We start from the raw sequence: 25,279 nt of genomic DNA on the forward strand, positions 1-25,279 counted from the left end.
GTGTTGGTCTTAAAGGTGCACCTTGACTCCTACTTTGTTCTGCTGCTTCAGACCAGCACGGCTGCCCACTTGGATCTAGCATTAAAGCTGTGAGCTACTGCTTGAATTAGTTTGCACGGGGGGCATTTTTCATGCGCTAAGACAAGAACATGTGAGCCAGGGGTTGAAAAACTGCGAGCTAGCTCGCACTAACTCAGCTTAGAGAGAACACTGCACATAAGTGACAGTTTTCCTGCCTGTAATACTTGCAGTTTGAGGGTAGTTCTAGAAAGTACTTTGCCTAGTAATCCTAGCTGCTATGATTCTGGCTCCAACTGGAAGGGGGAAGCTGAAGAGGAAGGAAGGGACTTCCCCCATCCCTTGGTAGGTTATAGTACTTTGGTCTTGCTCCACAAGTTTTCAGTATCCATATACTAAGTACTGAAAGTTAATGGTGTGAATCAATCTGGGCTTGAAATGGAGAGGCCCAACTTCAGAAAGAACCCAATAAATTACTTGGGAAAGGAGGCCTGAATGACACAGGATGTAATCTGAGTGGTACATCTCAGGATATTATGAAGGATATGGGTCCTAAACTATCGGACAAGGGTGTCAAACATAGGGCCTGGGAACTGAATCAGGCCACTGGAGGGCTCCTATCAGGCCCTCAAGTCTGCTTCCTTCTCTTTCTCACTTGCTTCCTTCTGTATCACAACTTGTTTTGCCAGGCTTGCTCAATCGCAGAGCAAAGCCTCTACGTATTTTCTTCATTGGCTGAGGGTCCTCCCTTGGAGATGAAAGGGGGGAAGGAGAGCTTGCTTTGCTAGGCACAAAAGAACTACTGAACCAGGCCTCTCTTCCCTCTATTGGCTGAGGCTCCTCCCCCTCCTCATCCCCTGGAGAGGGAGGGAAAGAGCCAGAGCATCCTTTGCCAAGTTCCCTCGATCCCACAAGAGAGATACAAAGAAAGAACCTCTTTGTAAAAAACACCTCTGTGTCCTTTATAAAGTTTGTATCTCTGCTTCCTGGCATTACATTTTATAACATGGCCCGGCCTAACAAGGGCTGATTCTGCACATTTTGCGCTGGGCAAACCAGCGATTTGCCCACCACAGTGTAAGCCTGATACAGGCTTACACTGTGGTGGGGCAAAATGTCGGCGCAGAGCAACTGGTGCAAAATCGCCAGTTTGCTCCGCCCAGAAACAGAAGCCTGCCCCAGAGAAAACTGAGTGCGGAATCAGCCAAAGTCTTATTTATGTCAGATCTGGCCCTCATAAAAATGAGTTTGACACCCTTGCTATAGGAGAAGCACCATGCCTGGTGGAGTAAGCATAGACTTACTCCGTATGTTCCTTTGCTCTTTCCTTATCATTGCAGCCTCTCTCTAAATTACCCTAGCACCACAAAAGATCATGCAATGATCTTAGGAAAGAAAAACTTGGGAAAGAAAAACATGTCTTGGAGTACTCTGGCAGGAATGGTCAAAACAGGAGAAGAGCAGGGTTTTTTTGCATCAGGAACTCCTTTCCATAATAGTCTACACCCCCCTGATGTAGCCAATCCTCCAAGAGCCCTGTAAGCTTTTGGAGGATTGGCTGCATTGGCGGGGTGTAGCCTATTATGCAAAGGTGTTCCTGTTACAAAAAAAGCTCTGAAGAAGAGGAAAGCAAAAGTTTCAGAGAAGTATTCCAAAGGAAGTATTCTTAAAATGCAAAATAAAATGTAAATGCACCACAATGAAAGAAAAGAAGGGGAATCAATTTATTTGCTATAAGCATTCACTACATCTATTCATTCTTCTGAAAAAATTTTTAAAAATCCTTATTTTAGGTTTTTCTAAAAACTCATTAGTCAGGCCTTTTTTTTTTAATGGTTAGAGAATACAAGGACACCAAATCAGCAACTCATTACGTATGTTTGGTCATTCCATATCTGGGAGTATTGATGTTGACAACAATGGCTATTCAGGTGAGTGAAGCGTTTGCATTTACTCCATTTCTTACCCACTTCTCTCTAAAATACAGACTGCAGGAAGACTGCCTATTAATAAATAAGAACTCAAGTATCAACAAGGCAATAAAACTGTCATGAATTATTAGTAAAGCAGCACAGTTTTTTGTTTAAATGATCAGGTTACATATAAGCTAATTAGTTAATCTTGCTATCCCCCAACTCAACTATTCTTGACATATAATGGACTTTGGCAGCTTGAAAAGAAGAGAACAGAGAAGCAGAGAATGAAAGTAACTCTGTTAAGAGTTTTTAATTGAGGAGAGAGAATACTCAGAGCTTTTGCAAGTATAATTATGCTGGTATATTCATAGACCATTTGGTGCTTACACAGCAAGTTTATGGTAATTGTGCTTTTGGGGTGATTTCTTCATTAAATGCCTGGTGTTGACAGCATTGTTTGTTGATAATAATAGCTGTCAGTAGTTGTATCTAAGGAAGGGAAGGCAGCATGGTATAGCCCAGGGGTGGCCAACCTTGCTTAATGTAAGAGCCATGCAGAATAAATGTTTGAGAGCCACAAAACATGAACGTCAGATTTTTGAGGACCATAAGACAAGAAGAAAGGAAGGAAAGCAACTAGTTTGGGAAGAGGGAGAGGTGGAAAGAAATCAACTTTCACTTTAAATGCCAATCCTCTAAGAGCTTACAGGGCTCTTCTTACAGGGCCTACTGTTAGCTCCAGGAGAATTGGCTACATTAGGGGTGTGTGGCCTAATATGCAAAGGAGCTCCTGCTACAAAGCGAGCCCTGGGCAGGATTATCATAAAGGTAACATTGGACTCATGGTCATTGTTCCTTCTAAGCTGCAGAGTATTGTGAGCAAAAGTTCTACTTTATGAGCTACTGGCATTAAAGTTGTGAGTTTCATTGTGCTTTGGGGTCATCCTTCCTGAGTTGAGACAAAAATGTGTGAGGTGGAAGCTAAAAATCTGTGAACTAGCTCACACTAACTCAGCTTAGGGGGAACCCTGCTCATGGTTGACTCCACTGGTATTATTTTTAGTACATTTTTTATTTTATTTTAGTAAATTTCTGTTTAGTAAATTTAGTAATTCACCATTCCCCGTAGGGCTCATGGCAGTACAACACATAATAAAACAATAAAATACAATGAAAATATTTCAAAACAGACAACTCAACAGCACTCAGATTACCATGACATCACATATTGCCCAGCCTAGCCATCTCACATCATGATATCTCATAGGGATGGCAGTTTTTATTCCATTTCCTAGCACAGATGACAGTGCTGGCCGGGGAGGCCAGCCAGATCAAGAATAGACGCCCGCAGCCTCAGCTAAAAGCCTGGCGTAACAGCTCCGTTTTACAGGCCCTGCAGAAGGCTAATAAACCAGGTAGGGCCCAGATCTGATGATGTGCATCATCAGCCATCAGGTCCCTGCATCCTGGAGGCCTTCACAAGACAGCCATCTCCTGGGATGACCTCTTAGACCGTCACATCTGTCCTTTAATGCCCTAACAAGAATTGTACATCTGTCATCAGTTTCATCTTTTGTCTCAGACTGTACGTTTCCCTTAAAATGTGAAAAGGAGATTTATTTTTCCCTATAAATATTCTGTTTCAAGACATTCTTCTCTGGTTAAATGGCTATAACCGAATTGTCTTTAGCTTCAAACTTCATGTGGAGATTGAGCTGCACCTTAACCATGGCATTAAAAATTGCTGCAGCACTGTTTTAAGGGCAGGCATAAGAAAGAACGCAACTAGATCTTGCTGGTGCTGTTTGGAAAGCTCCAATGATATATGTGGCTTCATGTCTCCTCGTATCCCCTCTAATTAATAATGTGCAAATAGTGATTTAATACAGTCCAGAGGTGAAAATGCAGTAAGGGGATTGTGCCTGGGAAATGGTTCTGTGTGACTAATGAGCATCATCAATCTGGACTTTCTGTTCTCTGCAGATGTAGCAGTTGGTGCTTTTCTGTCGAATTCGGCTGTGTTGCTCAGGTGAGGCCAACGCATTTCAGTGCTTAGGGATAAGTGGGCATAATGGTAAATTATGAGATGCAATTAAGAAATGTGCATCGTGATATTGGCCTCGTAAGGATCTTTACTAAGCTCTGAACTCAGTAGGCAGTTCTGAACAACCGTGGCATATTTTAACTAAATACCCTTGACAACACTCACCAAAAAAACACCACTGAGGGATTTTCCAAACCTGAGTACCTTAAAATCAAGATTCCAATAATGTGTTTTGTTTTGTTTGCTGAGAGATTTGCATTCCACCATTTAAAAGGGGGGGGGGACTTTTACAGATGACTTGCAGAAGGAATATAACTGCAAGTATTGTAACTTCACTTGACAGAAAAGCCCATGTCATCAAATGGCAAAATAAAACATCCATATGAAGGCCCGCATTGAGTGCAGACCCCACTAACTTGCATAAGAACCCACTCTACCATCAGGGGTGTTGAACTCATTTGTTATGAGGGCTGGATCTGACATAAATGAGACCTTGTTGGGCTGGGCCATGTCAGGCCAGGTCATGTGTATACTTTCTTAAGATTAGGTAGCAGAGATAAAACTTTATAAAGGACAGTCAAACACAATTAATTTAAAAAAAACATGCTTAAAACATTAGCACTTGTTAGTCTTAAAGGTGCTTTCTTTGTATCTCTCCCATGGGGTCCAGGGAACTGGGCAAAGGAAGCTCTGGCTCCTTCCTTCCTTCCCCAGGGGACCAGGAGGGGGAAGGAAGAAAGGCTTGGTTCAGTAGCTCTGCTGTATGATTGAGAGCCTGGAAAAACAAGCTCTGCCTTCAACCCTTCCTCCTCCCTTGGGGAGGAGCCTCAGCCAATGGAGAAAATAGAGGTTTTGCTCTGTAGCTCCTGTGCAGGCCTTGCAAAGTAAGCTGTGATGCAGAAGGAAGCAAGAGAGAGGGAGAAGGAAGCAGATGACAGTCAGTTGCTTGGGAGCCTGATAGGAGCCCTCTGGGGGCCTAATGTGGCTCCTGGCTACATTTTTGACACCCCTGTTCTACCTGATAGAGGCTATAGGGGGATACTTCAGGGCTTCTAGGGAAGATTTTAAGGAGCCTGTAGTGCCATGTAGATTTAGATGGCCCTTGGAAGTTCTTGCCTACTCATGGCTTTGAAGTTCAGAACCCAGTTGGACCCAAGAGCTGACCAGAAGACAATGAAATTCTTGCAGATGCTGCAATTTCTGAATACTCTTTAAAGGCAGACTTGTGCAGAAAAATATTGTCATCAGTCCTATTGGCCCACATAAAATCCAGAACAAGAAACTGAACCCATGTAATGTCTTCTACTAAAATGGCACAAAACATTATTCAAGCTTTAGGAGCTCATTGTAACTCAGCATAAACAAATAATAATAATAATCAGCCTAGATGTTAAAAAAAAAATTGAAATGGAGGAGAAAAACCCCTCACAAATTTTCCAGGTCGAGATCTTAAGACTCTGCCTGTGTCAGCCTTTGTTCAGGCTCACAGATCCTACGTTAATTGCTGTAGGTGTTCGATTACAGCACTTGCATTCTGGGAAGAAGAAACAGACAAGGAAGGGTCGTCTCATTTGAAAAATGAAAGGGCTAGATGTCACTCAAAAAGCCGTGCAAAAACTCCTACAGATCACATGATAATGATGTAACCTAGATGCCAGTAGAGTATCAGTTACAGGACTTAGGTCTTTCTGGTAGAGAAACGAGTGCATCTGGGCCACCATTGACATCGGGGTATTTGGGAACAGCACTAGCTTGTAGATAGATCCCAGTAGGCAGCCGTGTTGGTCTGAAGCAATAGAACAAAGCAGTAGACAGGTGCGCCTTTAAGACCAACGAAGTTTTATTTAGAATGTAAGCTTTCGTATGCTCTTAAGCAGACTTCATCAGACAAAATGGGATTGGCAAGCAGCAATACTTGATACTTAATATAAGTGGGCAGTGTGGAATCATGGGAATGTTTTTAGCAGATTAAAAGAATCACAGATAGGGATCTGTGTTTGTTAGTGTAGGACAAAACAGAGTTGAAAAAACATTGGAGAGTGATAAAAAGCAAACTGCTGTCGTAACACAAACACAGATCCCTATCTGTGATTCTTTTAATCTGCTAAAAGCATTCTCATGATTCCACACTGCCCACTTATATTAAGTATTGCTGCTTGCCATTCCCATTTTGTCTGATGAAGTCTACTTAAGAGCATACGAAAGCTTACATTCTAAATAAAACTTAGTTGGTCTTAAAGGTGCACTTGTCTACTGCTTTGTTCTAGCACTAGCTTGTGTTCCAGCTTTGGGATTAGGCACATTTTCATCTGTCAGCAAAACTGCACTGTGCAGATGCAGCAGAGGTGGAGAAGCATGTGTCTTTTCACCAGGCCTCAGATTCAGCAGGAGCTTGCAGAAGTGCAGCTCCTGAGCCTTTCTAAGGGTTTCCCCTCTTCCTCCCCACCTACCTTGTCCATTGAATAGTAGGTGCAGCTGCATAACAATCCCTGGATTAGGAGAGTGGGCAGCCAGCCAGGCAACAGGGGCTTTGCCACGCCCCCAGCAGTCCTCGTTAACCCCTGGAGAAGCCCACACCACCCTTTCTCCGCTTCTTATGTGATTTTGGGCAGTGGGTGACTTGCTGGTCTTTTGACTGGGGGGGTGGCCCAGGAGAGCCCCAGGCGAACGAGGCCTGCTTGGGCTGGGTGGATCTCTAGCCAGCCCAAGCAGGCCTCGCTCACCTGGGGCTCTCCTTTTCTGCATTGGGTTGCTTTTGGCTGGGGGGGGGTCAGCATATGCTAATGAGCTCCACCACCTATTTTTCTACAAAACGACCCCTGCTTTTCACCATTGTCACTACCACAGGGTAGCCTCTGTGATGAGTTCTACTAATTGGGTTTGTTTCTAGTCTTCCTTCCAGCATGGTGTGCAATTATATGTTTATCCTGATAAAAGTAGCCTATGTAAAAGTTAAACAAAATACATGCAAAATCGTGAAAGGTAAAGAGACATATTGTTACCTGACTTCTTTACACTTTTCAGGACAAGAGCAGTAGTGATTGTTAAAGCCTTCTTCGAGCACCCTCGTTCGGTCAATCGAACTAAATTGGAATGTCTGGAGAATGGGCAGCCAGCTGTGTGTGTGAATCTGAAGATCTGTTTTTCCTATCACGGCCGAGCTGCTCCAGGTTATATCGGTAAGCTGTGTGCTATAAGTGCTATAACATCATTTTGCAGTGCTTTGGCTGCATACATAGATTGCTTTCTTTGTTTAAAAAGAACATCCTGTTAGCCAAAATGTCACTGAAACTTGTTACGAGATAATCCACCAAAACTGTAGCTAGTAGGTACCACCAATTTCCTTCAGCATCCCTTAACATGCAATGCTTCCTCTGAGCTGTTTGGTGTAGGAGAGCCAGTTTGGTGTAATGGTTAAGTGCGCAGACTCTTATCTGGGAGAATCAGGTTTGATTCCCCACTCCTCCACCTGCACCTGTTGGAATGGCCTTGGGTCAGCCAGAGCTCTGGCAGAGGTTGCCCTTGAAAGGGCAGCTGCTGTAAGAGCTCTTTCAGCCCCACCCACCTCACAGGGTGTCTGTTGTGGGGGAGGAAGATAAAGGAGACTGTAAGCTGCTCTGATTCAGAGAGAAGGGCAGGGTATAAATCTGTGGTCTTCTTCTGTGGAGTCTTGTGAGCAAAAATTCTACTTTGTGAGCTGCTGGCATTAAAGCTGTGAGTGAGCGATTTGGCTGCTGCATAAATTAGTTTGCTCTGTTGTCATCCTTCATGAACAAAGACAAAAATGTGTGAGCTGGAGGCTAAAAAACTACGAGCTAGCTCACACTAACTCAGCTTAGAGGGAACAGTGGCTTTTGGTCAGAGGAAAGTGTCCAGATAAGTATTAAAATCCTTGCCAAGTAACAAAATGTTAGATTTAGATTTATCTTTTTTGCCCAACATGCATGAGCTTTGATTTTGTTTCTCTTCCTGCTCTGAAATTGAATGACGTCTGTGCACCACTGTACTGTACTTCAGATAGCGTTGGCAGGTCACTAGAGATTCAGACCCTAAAGATACAGGTGACAAAGCCTGGGAGATAAGAAGAGACAGATCAGAGGGCGAAGCAGGCAGGGGAAGTGTAGGGTGTAATGGTGCTTGGCAGGAGCAAAGGAAGAGCCCAACTAGACCTGGGCACAGGGTGGAGAGACAGATGGACTTAATGAACACCAGACTTTCTTGAGCCAAGCATAAAAATAGCCTTTGGCTTCATTCTTCCATTCCATACTGCTCCTTTTCTTAAAAGCACTGAAATCCTAACACTTTTGCCCGGACCTTGACACCTGGAAATGCTAACTATAAAGAAGGGCATTTTGCCAGTCTCCACATTAGCACAGAAATGGTTGCTATTCATTTTTTTTGTTGACATGCAAGCTTGATCATGCGCACATGATCCCTTGAATGGGTGTCTATGGGCCTGTGGAAATTCCATTTAAATGTATTTATTTGTTAGTTAGGTTTTTATCCCGCCCTTCCCTGCACACCCTTCTCTGATTAATGGAAGCAGCAAAGCACACGTGACCCACTGATTGTGAGCACTTGCAGACTATTTGAACAGCAGTTCTGTAAGTTCAAGGGCATCTTTTTTGGTATAAATCCATATGCCAGCTATGTTCCCACACTGGCTTTTACTTAGTGTACAGTTCTGCAGGGTCATAATACACGGCCTTAACAAAAATCAGGACAAAATCTTTCAGCACCATAACCAGTGTTCCCTCTAAGCTGAGTTAGTGTTGAGCTAGCTCAGTTTTTTAGCCTCCAGCTCACACATTTTTGTCTTAACTCAGGAAGGATGACCCCAGAGCACAATAATTTATGCAGCAGCTCACAACTTTAATGCCAGTAGCTCACAAAGTAGTATTTTTTGCTCACAAAACTCTGCGGCTTAGAGGAAACGCACAACATACAATGTTGGTGTGTATTGTGCCAGAAGCATTAGGGTACAATCAGGCCCGTAGCTAACCAGGGGCTCACGAGACCTGGCCCCCTGACAGGTTACTTGGAGCCCTTCACTCCCCCATCCTAGATCTGCCCCTCTCCCTCACAGTCCTGTGTGATTTAATAGCACAGGAGGAGCACCCAAGAGCAGCTGTGGCCTGTCATGCACCATTTAAAGGGTGAGCCAATCATCTTACTGGCTGGCTCTAAATCACATGGGGGGAGGAAGAGGGGTGGCCCCCAGACCCTCCAGTTTCCTGCTCTCACCCCCATGGCCCTGTCCCCCCTATGGCCCCCTCCCCCCACAGCCCTTAGCTACGGGGCTGAGTACAATCTACCCCCCACTGCAATCAATGTAATTTTATCCCTCATTTGGTACTGGGATAGCAAGGCCCAGGCAAACAGATTGAAGAGCAGTGATACAAAACCATCTTAAGCAGGGTTATATCTCTCTCTTAGTCTATTGAAGTCAACAATGTGGGATCATTCATACCAATTAAAATATTCACATTTTACCATAGCAAGTGAGGGGAGTGAGTTAAATTTTGTATAAAAGGACAGCAGTAGCCTATGAGCTCCATGTGATACTAAGAAAGGCATTGGGATTTTTTCGTATCAATAAACCGAATGAATGAAAAAGCCTTTCAGATCAAACTTTTTTTAAAAAAAAGGCTTTTTAATGATTTCATCACATTAAGAACATTTAGCAGCATTAGACACAAAATGATTTGGAAATGGCATCAGAAGAATATTGTTTCCATTCCCAGGGTCTGAAAGAAAATCTTGTAATTAGAATGGTTGAAGATGACATTATGGAATTGTGTTTGGCATTTCATCAAATCACCATAAATATAATGAAATGGAAATACCTCTAGAGCTGTCTTCCGAAACCTTCCTCTTACATTATTATTCTCTCTCCCCCCCCCGCCCCCAAACTTTACAGTATTGCTTTATAATCTAAGTCTGGATGTTAGCAGGAGGTCGGAAACCCCTGCAAGATTTCATTTTTCCTCTAACGGAACATCGGAAACAATCCCTGGAAGCATTGAGATTTACAACAATAACGTCACTTGCCGAGATCACCAAGCATTCATGAGGGTAATGTATTCTCTCAAAAGATAATAACAGTTGGAATGAAATAATTGTCTTCTGTTATCAGGGGTGGAATTCTAGCAGGAGCTCCTTTGCATATTAGGCCACACCCCCTGATGTAGCCAATCCTCCAAGAGCAAAAAAGAGGCTTGTAAGCTCTTGGAGGATTGGTTACATCAGGGGTGTGTGGCATAATATGCAAAGGAGCTCCTGTTAGAATTCCACCCCTGGCTGTGATGACTGAAGGATTGTCTTTGGTTGCAGGTCCCCCCTGGCCACCAGCAGGGGATGGGGGTAGGGTTCCCAGATCTGGGTTGGGAAACCCTTCTAGACTTGGGGATGGAGTCTGGGGAGAACAGTGACCTCAGTGGGGTACAATCCCACAGCGCCTACCCTCCGGAGCATCCATTTTTTTCCAGGGGAACTGATGTCTGTAGTCTGGAGATAAGCTGTGATTCCGGCTGTGATTCCTAGCACCCCTACAGTTGTCAGCTGACCAGGAAATAAAATGGCCCTGTCTGCTCCTAGGCCTTAGCAGCAACTGATGCTGCAGAGCTCAGAGAGCCAGCACAGTCTGGTAGGTAGAGTATTGGGCTGGGAGACCCAGGTTCTGGGCCCAGTGTGGAAGCTCACTGGGTGACCTTTTGTCAGTCACACCCTCTCATCCTAACCTATTTTATAGGGTTGTTGCGAGCGTAAAATGGGGAAAGGAAAATCAGGTTTGCCACTCTGAGCATTTCAGAGGAAGGGAGAGATTTTAAAAAATGTACTAAAGTTTTTCATGCTGTGAAGATATTTTTCACTTTTCAGTTTGTGCCATTCATTCTTTGGTAGCCTTAAAGAGCAGGATGCTCTGTTCTGATGATAGGACAGTGCCATCCTAAACATATATAATACAATTTCTACAAGTAAAATTGTAAGAACATCCAACAGTTTCATTCCAGGCAGGCTTGGAAGACCTGTTGTTTAACAAGTTATAAATATATCCACTTTTCCCAGCTAAAAGCAACTTCCCAAACAGTAACAAGTTCCTCTTCCCCAAGTGGTTCCTAGACAGTCTGAGGAGATTTAATAATAAAAAGCCTTTACTTCCTACCAGGGCTTTTTTTTTGTAGCGGGAACTCCTTTGCATATTAGGCCACACCCCTCTTAAGTAGCCAGTCCTCCAAGAGCTTACAGGGCTCTTATTCCAGGGCCTACTGAAAGCTCCAGGAGGATTGGCTACATCAGGGAGGTGTGGCCTAATATGCAAAAGAGTCCCTGCTACAAAAAAAGCCCTGCTTCCTACACAGATTACTATCGGCCTCTCTTCTTCCCAGTCTAATGGCTTTCTTTCAGCTGCTTTGTCTGTCTTCCTTCCTAACTGACCCTTTCACTTAGAACTCTCCTCCTGCAAAGGGGAAGAAATTTTGCTAATGGTTCTGCCACAGATTTTTTCGGAAAGAAAACTTTGTCATTTAGAGAACAACAGACTCATAATAGGGTTAGCAGCATATTTGGATAGCAAGTTAAACTTTGAAATTTTCAATAGTGTATTATCACTTTAACATAACGTGAAAAAAACTAGTCCTACCAAAATGCTAAATGCATGCTTGAAAAGATATTTCATGAATCTACATTCTGCCTAGAAATTATCTTATGCTGTAGATTGCATTATATAAACATCTTCATATTGTATGTTCTCTTTTGAACTTATCTTTAAAAGCCTCACCTGTTCATCTGTCCAACTCCCAATAACTGTAATTGACCTTTCTTCTAGTGTTGTCTACTTGCATTTTTAATTGAGTTATTTTTATAATTTTAAACTGTATTTTTAACTGTTTTAATATTTCAGTGTTTGTTATGTTCACGGTCTTGTGAACCCTGACTGGGGTGGAGAGATAGCATAGAATTTATTTTAAAAGAAATAAATAATGAAATGAGAATATTTCTTAAGCCCCCCCCCCCATTTGTTTGTTTTGTCCTCCACCCCAGTTGTTTCCCTTTCCTTTCGTTGTTATGCTCATATGACTAAAGGTCTTGAAAGGGCAGCTGCTGTAAGAGCTCTCTCAGCCCCACCTACCTCACAGGGTGTTGTGGGGAGGGGGGAAGGTAAAGGAAATTGTGACCACTCTGAGATTCAGAGTATAGGGTGGGATATAAATCCAATATCATCATCATCTTCTCCTCCTCCTCCCCCCCCCCCCAGTTATAAATAGGACTAGGCAGTAGGTGATGGACCCTGGAGAGCCACTGCCAGTCTGAGTAGACAATACTGACCTTGATGGGGTCTAATTCAGTAGAAGGCAGCTTCAGGTGCCATAGGAGTTACGAACTTTGTTCTGACCCCGTTCCTTTCTTTAGTTCGAATTAATAATTTAGTTTTTGTTCCTCTGTGATTTCCCATAGTTACATGAAGCTGTGAAAGTTAAGTGTGAGTGTCTGCCAAGCATAATCCATCTAGCAGGTCATGTGCATTTTAAATATCTGAGGAAATAATAATGAATAGCTAATTAGTGTAATGAAAGTAACATAAAACAGATTGCAGGGGCAGGCCTTACGAAAAATTAGAACGAATTACGCAACATATGCATTGGTCAAAGCAAGCTTGTAGATACGATATTAAAGCCGGGGACATGTGGAGGGACAATCAGTGGTTGTCTGTCTGCTGCACCCAGGGAATAATTTAATCAACTTTGCAATTGTCACGTTCAGCACTTCAAGCTGTTCTCTTTTCACAAGTGGCTTGCTCGGGAATTGGGTCTTGATTTGGAACATTCCAAGACAAGCAAGGTTTTGTGCTGAAGTTAGTTTCGTTCAACGGCGAGGTAGTATGCAGATATAAAGGAAATGGAATCAGTTCGCCTTTAATTTACTTGTTCTGACATACTGCTGGGATTCCGAAGGAGACGGTTACCTCTCTTCATTCTGATGCACCCTGGCAATGAGACCTTAAATTTAAGCAGAATGCGGGAAATGGGAAACCAGCTTTATTGCTCATTCAAGAACTAATTTATTTCAGACGTTATCACCCCATGAGACGTTTTAATACAGGCGGCCTTTAGATCTATGTTTAAAATACCGATAAATCCAGGAACACTAAAGCTTGTTTAAACACGGCTCTAAAGTTAGGCTTTAAAAACTGGACAATTAACAGTAAGATCCTAAGCGGAGTTTACACTTTTCTGAGGCAGTTCAAAACAACTTTTGTTTAAGATTGCATTGCAAACTTCAGAGATCCACATTCTCATAAACTTTTTCGCTGGGCCTTTTTTTTCTTATGCTTTAGCCAAGAGAATATGGAAGGCTGTATTAAGAGATTACTCTTGACTACAGAAGTATTAGCAGTATGATGCATATTTTAAAAGTACAGGTTCTTTCAATGATTTTTAAACAGTTAGGGTTTGATGTGTATGTAAAAGTCTTTGAGACAATGAAACACTAACATATTAATGTATACTAATGCTAACTGGAGAAGTGTGCATGCACACAAAAACTTATACGCAGAATAAAACTTTGCTTGTTTTAAAGGTGCTACTGGACTCAAAGTTTATAACCAAACAATTTATTAAATTGGTATGACTGAGATCAAATTGGATCATTAGTCCCCTAGCTCAGTATTGTCTACACCGGTTTGGTATAGTGGTTAAGTGTGTGGACTCTTATCTGGGAGAACCTGGGTTTGATTCTCCACTCTTCCACTTACAGCTGCTGGAATGCCCTTGGGTCAGCCATAGCTCTGGCAAAGGTTGTTCTTGAAAGGGCAGCTGCTTTGAGAGCCCTCTCAGCCCCACCCACCTCACAGGGTGTCTGTTGTGAGGGGAGAAGATATAGGAGATTGTAAGCCATTCTGAGTCTCTGATTCAGAGAGAAGGGTGGGGTATAAATCTGCAGTCTTCTTCTTCTTCTTCTTCTACTTTGACTGGCAGTGATCTTCTGTGGCCTCAGGCAGAGAATGGTCTTTCCTAATACCTTCTGCTTGAGATCCTTTAAGTCAGGGATGACCAAACTTGCTTAATGTAAGAGCCACATAGAATAAACATCAGATGTTTGAGAGCCGCAAGACATGAACGACAGATGTCTAAGAGCTGCAAGGAAGGAAGGAAAGCAAATAGATGGGGAACAGAGAGGTGGAAAGAAAGCAACTTTAACTTTAAATGCATTCTCCACGCTGCCAGCTGGCTTGGCTTGGAGAAGTGATTTAAGGAGACAAATGGCTTCTTCAGGCTTGCCAGTGGAGTGGTGGGGGCTTTGAGAGCCACACGATGTGTGTGAAAGAGCCACATGTGGCTTCCGAGCCGCAGTTTGGCCACCCCTGCTTTAAGTGATGATGCTTGGGACTGAGTGAGGGACTTTCTGCAAATCTAGCACTTTGCCACCATGGCAGTATTTTGGTGGTAAGCTCTAGTCTGTAGCTGTTTTTTCTCCTGTGCTAATTCTATATTGAGTATTAAAGGAGGAATGTAATACTGGATGTAGCGCTTAATATGTGCATTGGGTGGTCCTGCAGCTGGGAGTTAGACAGATTCATGGAGGAGATGTCCATGAATGACTGTTAGCCATGGTGGCTAAGGGGACTTCCATGTACAGAGGCAGCAAGTCTTTGAAACCCAAGGAGGCAGTATTCAGGGATGGCCTTGGCCACTGTGCCCTGTTTATTGTCTATCCACCAGGTAGTTGGCCACAGTGTGGAACAGGATGCTGGACTAGATGGTCTGCTGCTTTGATGCAGCCATCAGGCTCTGCTTATGTTCTTGTGCCCTTGGAAATGTCCTGTTTACCTTCAAGTTCTGGCTTGAGATAGCGCATGTTTTCATATATTTTTGTATAACTAACTCATAAGGTTTCCAATTTTCATAGAAAGATGTAAGGGATATCTTGACTCCTATACATGTAGAAGCCACTTACCACCTTGGAAATCATGTTTTGAAAAGGAAAAATCCAGATGAACTCCCACCACTCCAGCCTGTTCTTCAGCTGAGAAAAGAAGACAACGTTGTACGCAGCAAAGTAAGACAGTGGACTGATTTACCTTTGTCTAATTATATACAAATATGTCATTTCATGGATCATTCCTAATGCAGATACTTAATGGCATTTACCCTAAATCTAAAGAAGCTAACGAAAGTTGAGAAGAAGCATTGTTCTGAAAAATCTGGCAAGAATCTGTATCTCATTTTGCATTTCTTTATCATGAATTCTTTATAGCTGAATATTATAAAGGCTGCCAGAATATTCAGAGTTAAGCATCTTGGGAAATTTGACTTTACTGCTTCAACATCACCATCATGGTGTAACCTTTGAAACAGTGCGGGAGCATAGTATTGTCTTATGGCATTATAGGACTTCCTCGGTGAGATTGTTCGTAGAGTATTTCCCAGCACTGAAGTGAACAGAGCAGTGCCTATTTGCTCCAAAACTCTTGTGTATACCATAAAGCCCTGTGAAGCTTTGGATAATGGTAGGTTTGGCAGGTCCCCCCAGGCCATCACTGGAGGATGGGGGGGGATAAGGTTGCCAGATCCAGGTTGGGAAACTCCTGGGGATTTGGGGGTGGAGCCTGGGGAAGACAGGGACTTTCCTGGGGTACAATGCTACAGAGCCCTGCCCCCCAGCATCCTTTTTTTCAAAGGGAACTGAGCTCTGCAATCTGGAGATGAGCTATAATTCCAGGGGATCCCCAGGTCCCACCTGGAGGCTGGCATCCCTAAGCCATTTCCCCAATTTTTTTTCATTATGCCTCCTTATAATGAGGAACGATTTTTTAAAATTGGGAAACACTATTATAGAGTTCAATATATTTGTAATACAGTTGTCCTCTAGTTTTTTTCCTTAAGTTTGATAAAGAAGCTTCCAGGTCTTCTGTTGATTTGTCTACTCCTAAATCTTTATTCCATTTTCTCTGAAAACTAGAAACTTCTTCTCTAAAGTTAGAAAGGAATCTGGGTTGGATCCAGAGAGCTTTTTTAGCGGAAAAAGGGGGAGTGCCCTTTAACCACCACAAAGGCAGTGCTCTGGATCATGGACTCTATTTAGATAAAAGACACATGGGGTGGGAGTTATATGGAGGGCAATTAGCTGAGCCTGAGTGACATAACTGGCTGGATCCAGTCTTGCATATCATACTGGTCAAACTTTCTGTCAGCAATGCAAAGACCAAGGCTTTTTTTTTTAGCAGGAACTCCTTTGCATATTAATCCACACACCCCTGATGTAGCCAATTCTCCAAGAGCTTACAGTAGGCCATGTAATAGCAGCCCTATAAGCTCTTGGAGGATTGGCTACATCAGGGGTGTGTGGCCTAATATGCAAAGGAGTTCCTGCTACAAAAAAGCCCTGGCAAAGACAGATTTTTATCGTCATGGTGGAAGGTGCTGCCAGGTCACAGCTGAATTATGCTGACCCTGTAGGGTTTTAAGGCAAGAGATGGGAGGATGGATCTCTGACCTTTAAGGCGTCACGACCCTGGTATTTCTTGGAGGTCTCTCATCCAAATACTAGTGAGGGCTGACTCTGCTTCGCCTCAGAGATCTGATGAGATCAAGCTACCCTGGGCTATTCAGGTCATATCCACATAGGTTCATGTTTCCTTCCAGTAACATTGCAGTATTCCTAATTTGAATTTTTTTGTAATAAATGTGGTTTGATCCTTCTCTAAGTTCACCCAGTCACGCAGGAGACAGAACTTGACTATTATGCAATAACTGAGGAGGTTCCAAATTTTTCCATTTATGAATCTGTCTCAGAATATCAATGCTTAATGGTATTTCTTCACCGATCATAGCTGCTGTTGTTATTAAGACAATCATGTATGGGAGACTACTGAGGTGACATACTTTGATGCCTTGCGAAATATGCATAGCCAAGATAAGATAGTTCCCAAAGTCAAAAGTGGAGAAAATGTGGATATATTCAGAGTCAAGAGTAACTGCGTGCCTTACTCTATAGGAATTCTTTATAGGTACTCCAGATATAAAAAAGAATGTATATTTATATGCACCCATCTGCTGCTTGCAGAGGTTTCTGGATCAGGGCAATATTTTATTTTTTCCTTCAGTGGTCTAATCTTAAGTTTTCCAGTATTGAGAGTGGAAAGACTGTGGTTAAGAAGATAATAACCCTTTCTAAATTAATAAATGTTTCCCTAGGCAAATGTTTTCTGTGATGAAAGGTCAAGTGGATTTGTTTCTTCATCTCACGAAGCTTCTTACTAGCTGCAAGCCTGCCTGCCGCAGCAAAATGTCAAATGAAAATTTGTCTCTCTTAGCTTCCCAGTTAAGTGGCAAAGCAGCTTAGCTTTCCTTGTCCAGTCTTACCATTCTGCTTCGGAAATCATTTAATTTTGTTGGACGTTTTGATTTTTTTCATCGCCCGGTAGTTACATAAACATGATGGAACTCCACAGAAAGCATTCCACAATGTTTGCCATTTCGATAGATCCAAGTGGGCGGCCGTGTCGGTCTGAAGCAGTAGAACAAAGTAGGAGTCAAATGGCACCTTTAAGACCAACAAAGTTTTATTCAGAATGTAAGCTTTCGTGTGCTCTAAGCGCACTTCATCAGATGTCTGATAAAGTGTGCTTAGAGCACATGAAAGCTTACATTCTGAATAAAACTTTGTTGGTCTTAAAGGTGCCATTTGACTCCTACTTTGTTCTACTGTCATTTTGATTCTCAAGGTTTAGTTTGTCCCTTGTCCTGAACTACAGTTGTAAAGGGTTGAGTTCATAAGCACAATGAATTCAACGCTTTACAACTGTGGTTCAGGACAAACTAACGCTTGAGATCCTAGTTAGGGAAGAGACTAAGCAACAGCTTGCAATTCAGATAAGAGCCGGCAGCAGAGGTTTAGAGCATGAAGATGAAGAAGATATTGGATTTATATCCCGCCCTCCACTCCGAAGAGTCTCAGAGCGGCTCACAATCTCCTTTACCTTCCTCCCCCACAACAGACACCCTGTGAGGTGGGTGGGGCTGGAGAGGGCTGTCCCAGCAGCTGCCCTTTCAAGGACAACCTCTGCCAGAGCTATGGCTGACCCAAGGCCATGCTAGCAGGTGCAAGTGGAGGAGTGGGGAATCAAACCCGGTTCTCCCAGATAAGAGTCCACACACTTAACCACTACACCAAACCGCGTTGATCCATGCCTGAAACAAAGTTACTGTGGCTCGGGAAACGGTGAGAAAAGAGACTGACAAAGTATGAGACAAGCGAAACTGTGAAGACTCCTTTCTATACGGTCCCTCCTTATTCTCTCCATTACAACGTCACAAGTGGAACTTTTAAGGACTCCACCCTTACAGCACTTACTTATGAACTTTGCTAAGGCTGTACCTGTGTAGAAATTCCAAAGTGTATGAACTGGGGGAGTACAAATACCTTATTGTTCCTTTCTTTTTTTGTCTAGTATTTGCACTAAATCAAATGCATGTACACACATTGAGAGTGTGAATATCTTTATTGTTGACAGGTGGTTTTTGTAAATATGCAATTCAGATAAAGCAGCAGGCCTCCTACCAATACAGGATGCTTTCAGGATGAGGCCTTAAGATCATGGCCTGCGGTATCCATCCCTGACAAACAGTTTTGAGGAATTTGAAAGCTTACATATTGTTTTAGGTTGTCTCATTTGGTACCCTGACCTGGGTAGCCCAGGATAGCCCAAATCTCATCCAGTTTGGTGTAGTATCATAAGAGAATATAAGAACATAAGAGAAGCCATGTTGGATCAGGCCAAAGGCCCATCCAGTTCAACACTCTGTGTCACAGAGTGGGCAAAAAACAAACAAACCCAGGTGCCATCAGTGGGGCCAGGACATTAGAAGCCCTCCCACTGTTGCCCTTCCCAAGCACCAAGAATACAGAGCATCACTTGTCCCAAACAGAGAGCTCCAACAACATGCTGTGGCTCATAGCCACTGATGTACCTCTGCTCCATATGTCTATCCCAGGGGTGGCCAACGGTAGCTCTCCAGATTTTTTTTGCCTGCAACTCCCATCAGCCCCAGCCATTGGCCATGCTGACTGGGGCTGATGGGAGTTGTAGACAAAAAACTTCTGGAGAGCTACCATTGGCCACCCCTGGCCTATCCAATCCCCCCTTGAAGCTGGCTATGCTTGTAGCTGCCACCACCTCCTGTGGCAGTGAATTCCATGTGTTAATCACCCTTTGGGTGAAGAAGGACTTCCTTTTATCCATTCTAACCTGACTGCTCAGCAATTTCATTGAGTGCCCACGAGTTCTCGTATTGTGAGAAAGGGAGAAAAGTGCTTCTTTTTCTCTCTACCTTCTCAATTTGGTGTAGTGGTTAAGAACGCAGATTCTGATCTGGAGAACTGGGTTTGATTCTCCACTCCTCCACATGCAGACAGCTGGGTGACCTTGGTTCAGTCACAGTTCTCTCAGATCTCTCTTAGCCCCACCTGCCTCACAGAGTGTGGGAAAAGGAAGGGAAAGGAGATTGTAAACCACTTTGAGACTCCAAGTGAAGGGCAGGGTATAAATCCAATCTCCTCCCTATCTTCATCTCACAAGCTACCACCAAGGAAGTCCAGGGCTGTTACACAGAGTTAGGGTTGCTATGCAGAAGCAGCCAGTGGTAAACAACCTTTGATTATCTCTTACCTTGAAAATCCTACAAGGCCACCATAAGTTGGTTGTGACTTGATAGCAAGAAAAAAAATCTTGTTTGGTCTTGATAAAAGGCATTACATTACTTTTGTGTTTGCATTGTGGTTTGCTAGAAATATAAAAGTGATATCCATCCAGGCAGGGGTGAAATTCTAGCAGGAGCTCCTTTGCATATTAGGCCACACACCCCTGATGTAGCCACTCCTCCAAGAGCTTACAAAAAAGACCCTTGTAAGCTCTTGGAGGATTGGCTAGCTACATCAGGGGTGTGTGGCCTCATATGCAAAAGAGGTCCTGCTAGAATTCCATCCCTGCATCCAGGAAGCAGAAAGAAGGCCATTTGTCATTGCATGTGAATACAGCCAGACAGACGATCAAGATACATGATTTGAATGAAGGGTTCCGAACCTCACAGTGAAAGCAGTTGCTTCAGAGAATTCTGATACTGAGTCCAACTACTCTCTCCCATTAAATGAGAAGCTTTCTGGTAGGAGAAGTCTTGCTCTGGCAGAGGGAAGGGCCTTCGCTTAGTGGAAGGGAGGTGTTGGATCCAACTCCTTGTATTATATTGTATTTAAACATGGACAGTTTATTTTTGTTCTTTCAGTTTGCTTTCGCAAGATTTTGCTCTCAAGAAAATTGTTCAGCTGACCTGCGCGTTTCTGGAAACCTTGGACTTCCAAAGTAAGTGTTAATATGCCTGATTCCTGATGAAAAGGGCAGATAAATTTATTCTTTTATCAGAGTATGCATTAATACAGATAGATTACCAGTAGTAAGCTTCAATAGATTGAATTGGAAGCATTTCTGCTAGTGGAACCAGGGGTCATTTTTTAGAAAAAGAGGTGCTGGAGCTCATTAGCACAACTCATTTCCATAACTCATTTGCATATGGCACACACCCCTGGCATCACCGGAAGGTGTACTGAATTCTGTCAGCTCAGCATCGACCTTAAAATGCTTCTTGAATTATAATTGCCATAATAAAACCTTACTCCCATCTTACTTTTTCAATTAGTTTCTCCTCTGTGGCCACAGTGGCATGATGAAGATACAAATAACAACATAATCTCCTCTACCTTCTCCCCGCACACAACAAACACCCTGTGAATTAGGTGGGTCTGAGAGAGCTTTTTACAGCAGCTGCCCTTTCAAGGACAACTCCTGTGAAAGCTATGGCTGACCCAAGGCCATTCCAGCCTTCCCCACCCATTCCGTGATGGGCTGAGCTTTGTGGTGGGCTGCAGGCAGGTGTCAGCCAGTGCTGGACCCAGTTGCCACAAATCATCCTTGCACATACGAAGGTGATGCCTTCTGGGGTCTTCTAAAGCAGCAACAGGCTCCAGGGAAACCCAGGACTGGCTGTTGGCTTTGGGGAAGAGATTGTTTGGGGGAGAAGCAAGTGGGTACCAGAAAGTACCTTGACTGGCAACATGTTGGGATCACTGAGTAACCTTTGAAGTTGAAGAGTATAAGTCTGCTTAAGATTACACTGTACATTTTCAAAAGTCATTTTTAGTAATTAATACTCTTCAGTTTGTTGTTTTCTAATGCAGTATGCGGTTGCTCTATATAAATACAGGAACACATGCATTATACTGAGTTAGACCACTGGCCAAGAAGGTCAATTTGATCTGACAGCAGTTTTTCCCAGGGTCTTAAGTATCAGGCTTGGATCCAAACTAAGTTGGCAGATTCTGCGTCCCCCTCAGCCACCCGTGCGCTGCTGACCAACCTGATGCCGTTCCTCTGGGTCCCCTATTTATTTTATTTTTTTAATTTGATTTGATTTTTAGCCCGCCCTTCCTGTAGAACAGGCTCAGGGCAGGTTACATCATAAAAACAGTCAACAGTAAAAACAGTAAAAGACCAATTTAAAATATACAATATCTAAAATTTCAAAGCCTAAGATGGCGGATTCCGCCTCACAGAAGTGACCTATTGCCCAGGTCCAGCAGATCTTGTAGTGCTGGGATGGAATGAAGGGGGAGGCCGGTTACACGCCCACTGTCTCAGCTGAAAGCCTGGCAAAAAAGCAGAATGTCATGGTTATCTGCAGTGGGAGGAAGGAAGCTGTTGTACCAATGAAAATCTAGCCTGAATCCATCTGTACATTTTTAATGATCATCATAGTTGTTTCAGAATTCCTCCACTTTTCTAAGGTTCAGTCACATCTAATTTAATACCATATTTGTTAACATGAAGTTTTATGTGGTGGTTTTAAAAAAAAAATCAAGTCAATAATACTAGCTTGGGGCCACTGGTAATTTCCACAGAAAGAAAGCATTTCTTCTGGTGGAGAGCAACATAGGCAATGGCATAATAAAGGAATGGAAATCCATGGTGGGTGGAGTAAATCCAGGAAAAGTCACTTCAGAAGTTAATTGGCTTGCTTGGGTCTATCATGACAACGCACCCATCTGCTTAAATCTCGGCCTGCCTGAATCAAACGTAAAGTGAAATGTGTGAGGGGTTTCAGAGCGAAAATGGCGAGGAGAGCGGAGACATTCCCAACCTCTGCTGCTTCCACCTACCTCCCTCCTTTCCCAAAATACTTTCCCTTCAGCTGAGTACCTAGAGAGAATTCCTGAATGCCACACCCACCTCTTCCGCCTGCTCCTTTCAATCCAAGCCGTGTGCCAGGACAAGCCTGCAGGTCTGCATTCCACATCCATTCCGTGTTGGGCCGACCTCTGTGGTGAGCTGCAGGAAGGTGCCTGAGAGCTGACTGACTGTCAGCCAGTGCTGGGCCCAATTGCCCCAAATCATCCTTGCTTCCCTGCCCCCTTCCACCCAGGCATGAATGCCTCCCCCTCCCCACCAGCCCATGGCTGGGAGGCTGTCTTCTATCCTCTTTATATGCAATTAGGGCAGATTGAAGCATACAAAACATGTCCAGTTAGTAGGGTTGCCAATCCCCAGGTGGGGTCAAACAATGTCAGGACCACAGAGGTTTTGCAACCAGGAAATAACAAGAAAAATACTCTCCGTGTAAAGAAACAATATCAAAATACGATTAAAATGATTCCATTCTCCAATACAACAATATATTATAGTAACCGCAATATAAATTTCCAATGACAAAAATACCATCCAAAGCACAAAACTTCACAACTGTCCATGAGATGAATCAACGTTCATTAAATACAGGCCAACGATGATGCAAAACCAGTCCGTTCTCGTTTCGGATCCGTGTGATCCTTCCTCTGGGACTGTCTTATTTATTTTTAGGTGCAGTAGTCTGATGGTTCCTTATTTCATTACAATTCACTGTTTTCTCTTGTCTTGGATCTCATGCAGTGAATACTTTTTTCTTTTGATTGTTTGAATCCTTTTACACCAGAATCTGTTCTACTAAACCATTGCTAGCTTCATCATCCAGGTGGGAGCAGGGGATCCCCTGGTTTGGAGGCCCTCCCCCCAGCTTCAGGGTCATCAGAAAGGGGAGGGGGGAGGAAATGTCTGCTGGGCATTCCATTATTTCCTATGGAGACCGGTTCCCATAGGGTATAATGGATAATTGATCTGTGGGTATCTGAGGCTCGGGGCGGCGGCTGTTTTATGAGCTAGAGGCACCAGATTTGCAGCGTAGCATCCAGTGCTTCTCCCCAAAATACCCTCCGAGTTTCAAAAAGATTGAACTAGGAGCCAGTCCTATAAGCCCCCAAAGAAGGTGCCCCTAGCCTTCATTATTTCCAATGGAAGGAAGGCATTTAAAACTGTGCAGTCCCTTTAAATGTGGTGGCCAGAACTCCCTTTGGAGTTCAATTATGCTTGTCACAACCTTGCTCCTGGCTCCACCCCCAACGTCTCCTGGCTCCACCCCAAAGTCTCCTGGCTCCACCCCGAAAGACCTTAGATATTTCTTGAGTCGGACTTGGCAACCCTACCAGTTAGTCCCAGTACTAAGTGTGAACTGTTCATTCAGCATTTGTAAACTGCTACTTACCTATGAAGCATTAATTTTATTTTTTTCTCTGAGCAAGACATGTTCCTGGTCAGGCAATAATGCGGGTATCAGCAGTTCTGTCCTGCTAACAGCAGTGATTTCCTCTAGTCCAGAGAGCCTGATGCCAACAGAAGAGGGTCTTGAATCACCAGACATCTCCTTGTGCTGGTGGGAACTGACACCATTAGCAGAACTGAAAAATAGGATAAATTAACCCCCCACACACCAAAGTAGGCTTACGTGTTTGTATTAAATTAATAAAGTTAGGCCGTGACTGTTAGGACTTTGCAGTTGTATACCTGTTCATTTGCCTTGGCATATTCTATTCAAATAGCTTAGGTTGTTATGGTCTGTATATATTTCAGGTGGATATCAGTATTTGATTAGTGAATAACAATGAGCCATAATTACCAGTTCTCACCTCTGGTTCTCACACTCCAAAATACGTACCTTGTGATTTTATTATATGCATATGCACACTTCACTTTGAGGCCACCTTTTTTGTTTTATGTAAATTTAGCAAAATGTATAGCAGGAAAGAGAACACCAATTATATTTATATGTGAAAAAAAGAACTTCAAAACGTTCAGCATAAACATGAGATCCAGCTACTGAAATGTTAACGCTTGTGTTTCTCTCTTTAATTTGGGGCTGAGCTGCTTATGCAGTGCTTTTTACCTTCTGTTGCCCGTCTAAGTGCCAACATCTCTCCTCTCCCCAAGGTGTTCAGTGACTAATGTGTTGGTCTCAAGCCAGAATATTTGATAAATGTCTATTTCCAGGCAGCTCTTCTGCAAGTCTTAATTAAACTTTAATGTCAAACTGAAGTTTACTTTTGAATCCTCTTAGGTATCTTTGCTTGTTAACGTGATTAGAGAACACTGGGTGGAACATAAGATAGACATGCTCACTCATGTGCATGGGTCCTCTTGTATATTAACCTTGGCCAGAATTGAAATGCAAGAGTTTTAAGCTGCACAAAGTGACACGAAAGCATCATTCAACAGTGAATTGCTTCATATCATTTTAAAGCAATGGGAATAGGCAAAGGAAATGATTTTTACCAAAGTTTCCCAGCCAAGAAGACATTGGACATTGGATTTATATTCTGCCCTCAACCCTGAATCAGAGACTCAAAGCGGCTCACAATCTCCTTTATCTTCTTCTCCCATAACAAACACCCTATGAGGTGGGTGGGGCTGAGGGAGCTTTCCCAGAAGCTGCCCTTTCAAGGACAGCTCTGAGATAGCTATGGCTGACCCAAGGCCATTCCAGCAGCTGCAAGTGGAGGAGTGGGGAATCAAACTCGGTTCTCCCAGATAAGAGTCCACGCACTTAACTGCTACACCAAACTGGCTCTCAAACATAGGTGATGCAATGGGGATGTTTGAAGAGTGGGCTGAAGATCCAGAGAGTGAAAATTTGAGCAGAGAGAGGTTGATTACAGAGATTGCTTACCAAGTTGCAATTTACCGGGCTGTGTATGTAACCAAATGGTACTCTAGTTATCCAAGGAGCCCTACTAAGTAATGGGGAGAGTGTTACCACACTTAAGGCAAATTCATACATTACTGAGTACAAAGATTGGGCCCCTGCATCAAAAAAATAAGAAATGTGTCTTCTACTGCTCAAGATTTGTGAGTTTCTAAGGGTACAAAAGGAAAGGAAATGTTAGG

The 25,279-nt window shown here is 43.2% G+C and overlaps 1 protein-coding gene across 1 annotated transcript in view; it reads left to right on the forward strand.

Moving 5' to 3' along the window:
- ITGA4 (integrin subunit alpha 4) overlaps positions 1 to 25,279 on the forward strand; it is a 73,715-nt gene that overhangs the window by 33,086 nt on the left and 15,350 nt on the right. The window contains exons 12-17 of the mRNA XM_060257023.1: positions 1,859 to 1,949; positions 3,918 to 3,963; positions 7,003 to 7,157; positions 9,899 to 10,053; positions 14,887 to 15,036; positions 20,262 to 20,338. Coding sequence (XP_060113006.1) covers positions 1,859 to 1,949; positions 3,918 to 3,963; positions 7,003 to 7,157; positions 9,899 to 10,053; positions 14,887 to 15,036; positions 20,262 to 20,338 — 674 coding nt within the window. The remainder of the gene's footprint in view (positions 1 to 1,858; positions 1,950 to 3,917; positions 3,964 to 7,002; positions 7,158 to 9,898; positions 10,054 to 14,886; positions 15,037 to 20,261; positions 20,339 to 25,279) is intronic.

This window comes from Heteronotia binoei, chromosome 16 (genome assembly GCF_032191835.1).
Source record: "Heteronotia binoei isolate CCM8104 ecotype False Entrance Well chromosome 16, APGP_CSIRO_Hbin_v1, whole genome shotgun sequence".
NCBI classification, from domain to species: Eukaryota; Metazoa; Chordata; class Lepidosauria; order Squamata; family Gekkonidae; genus Heteronotia; species Heteronotia binoei.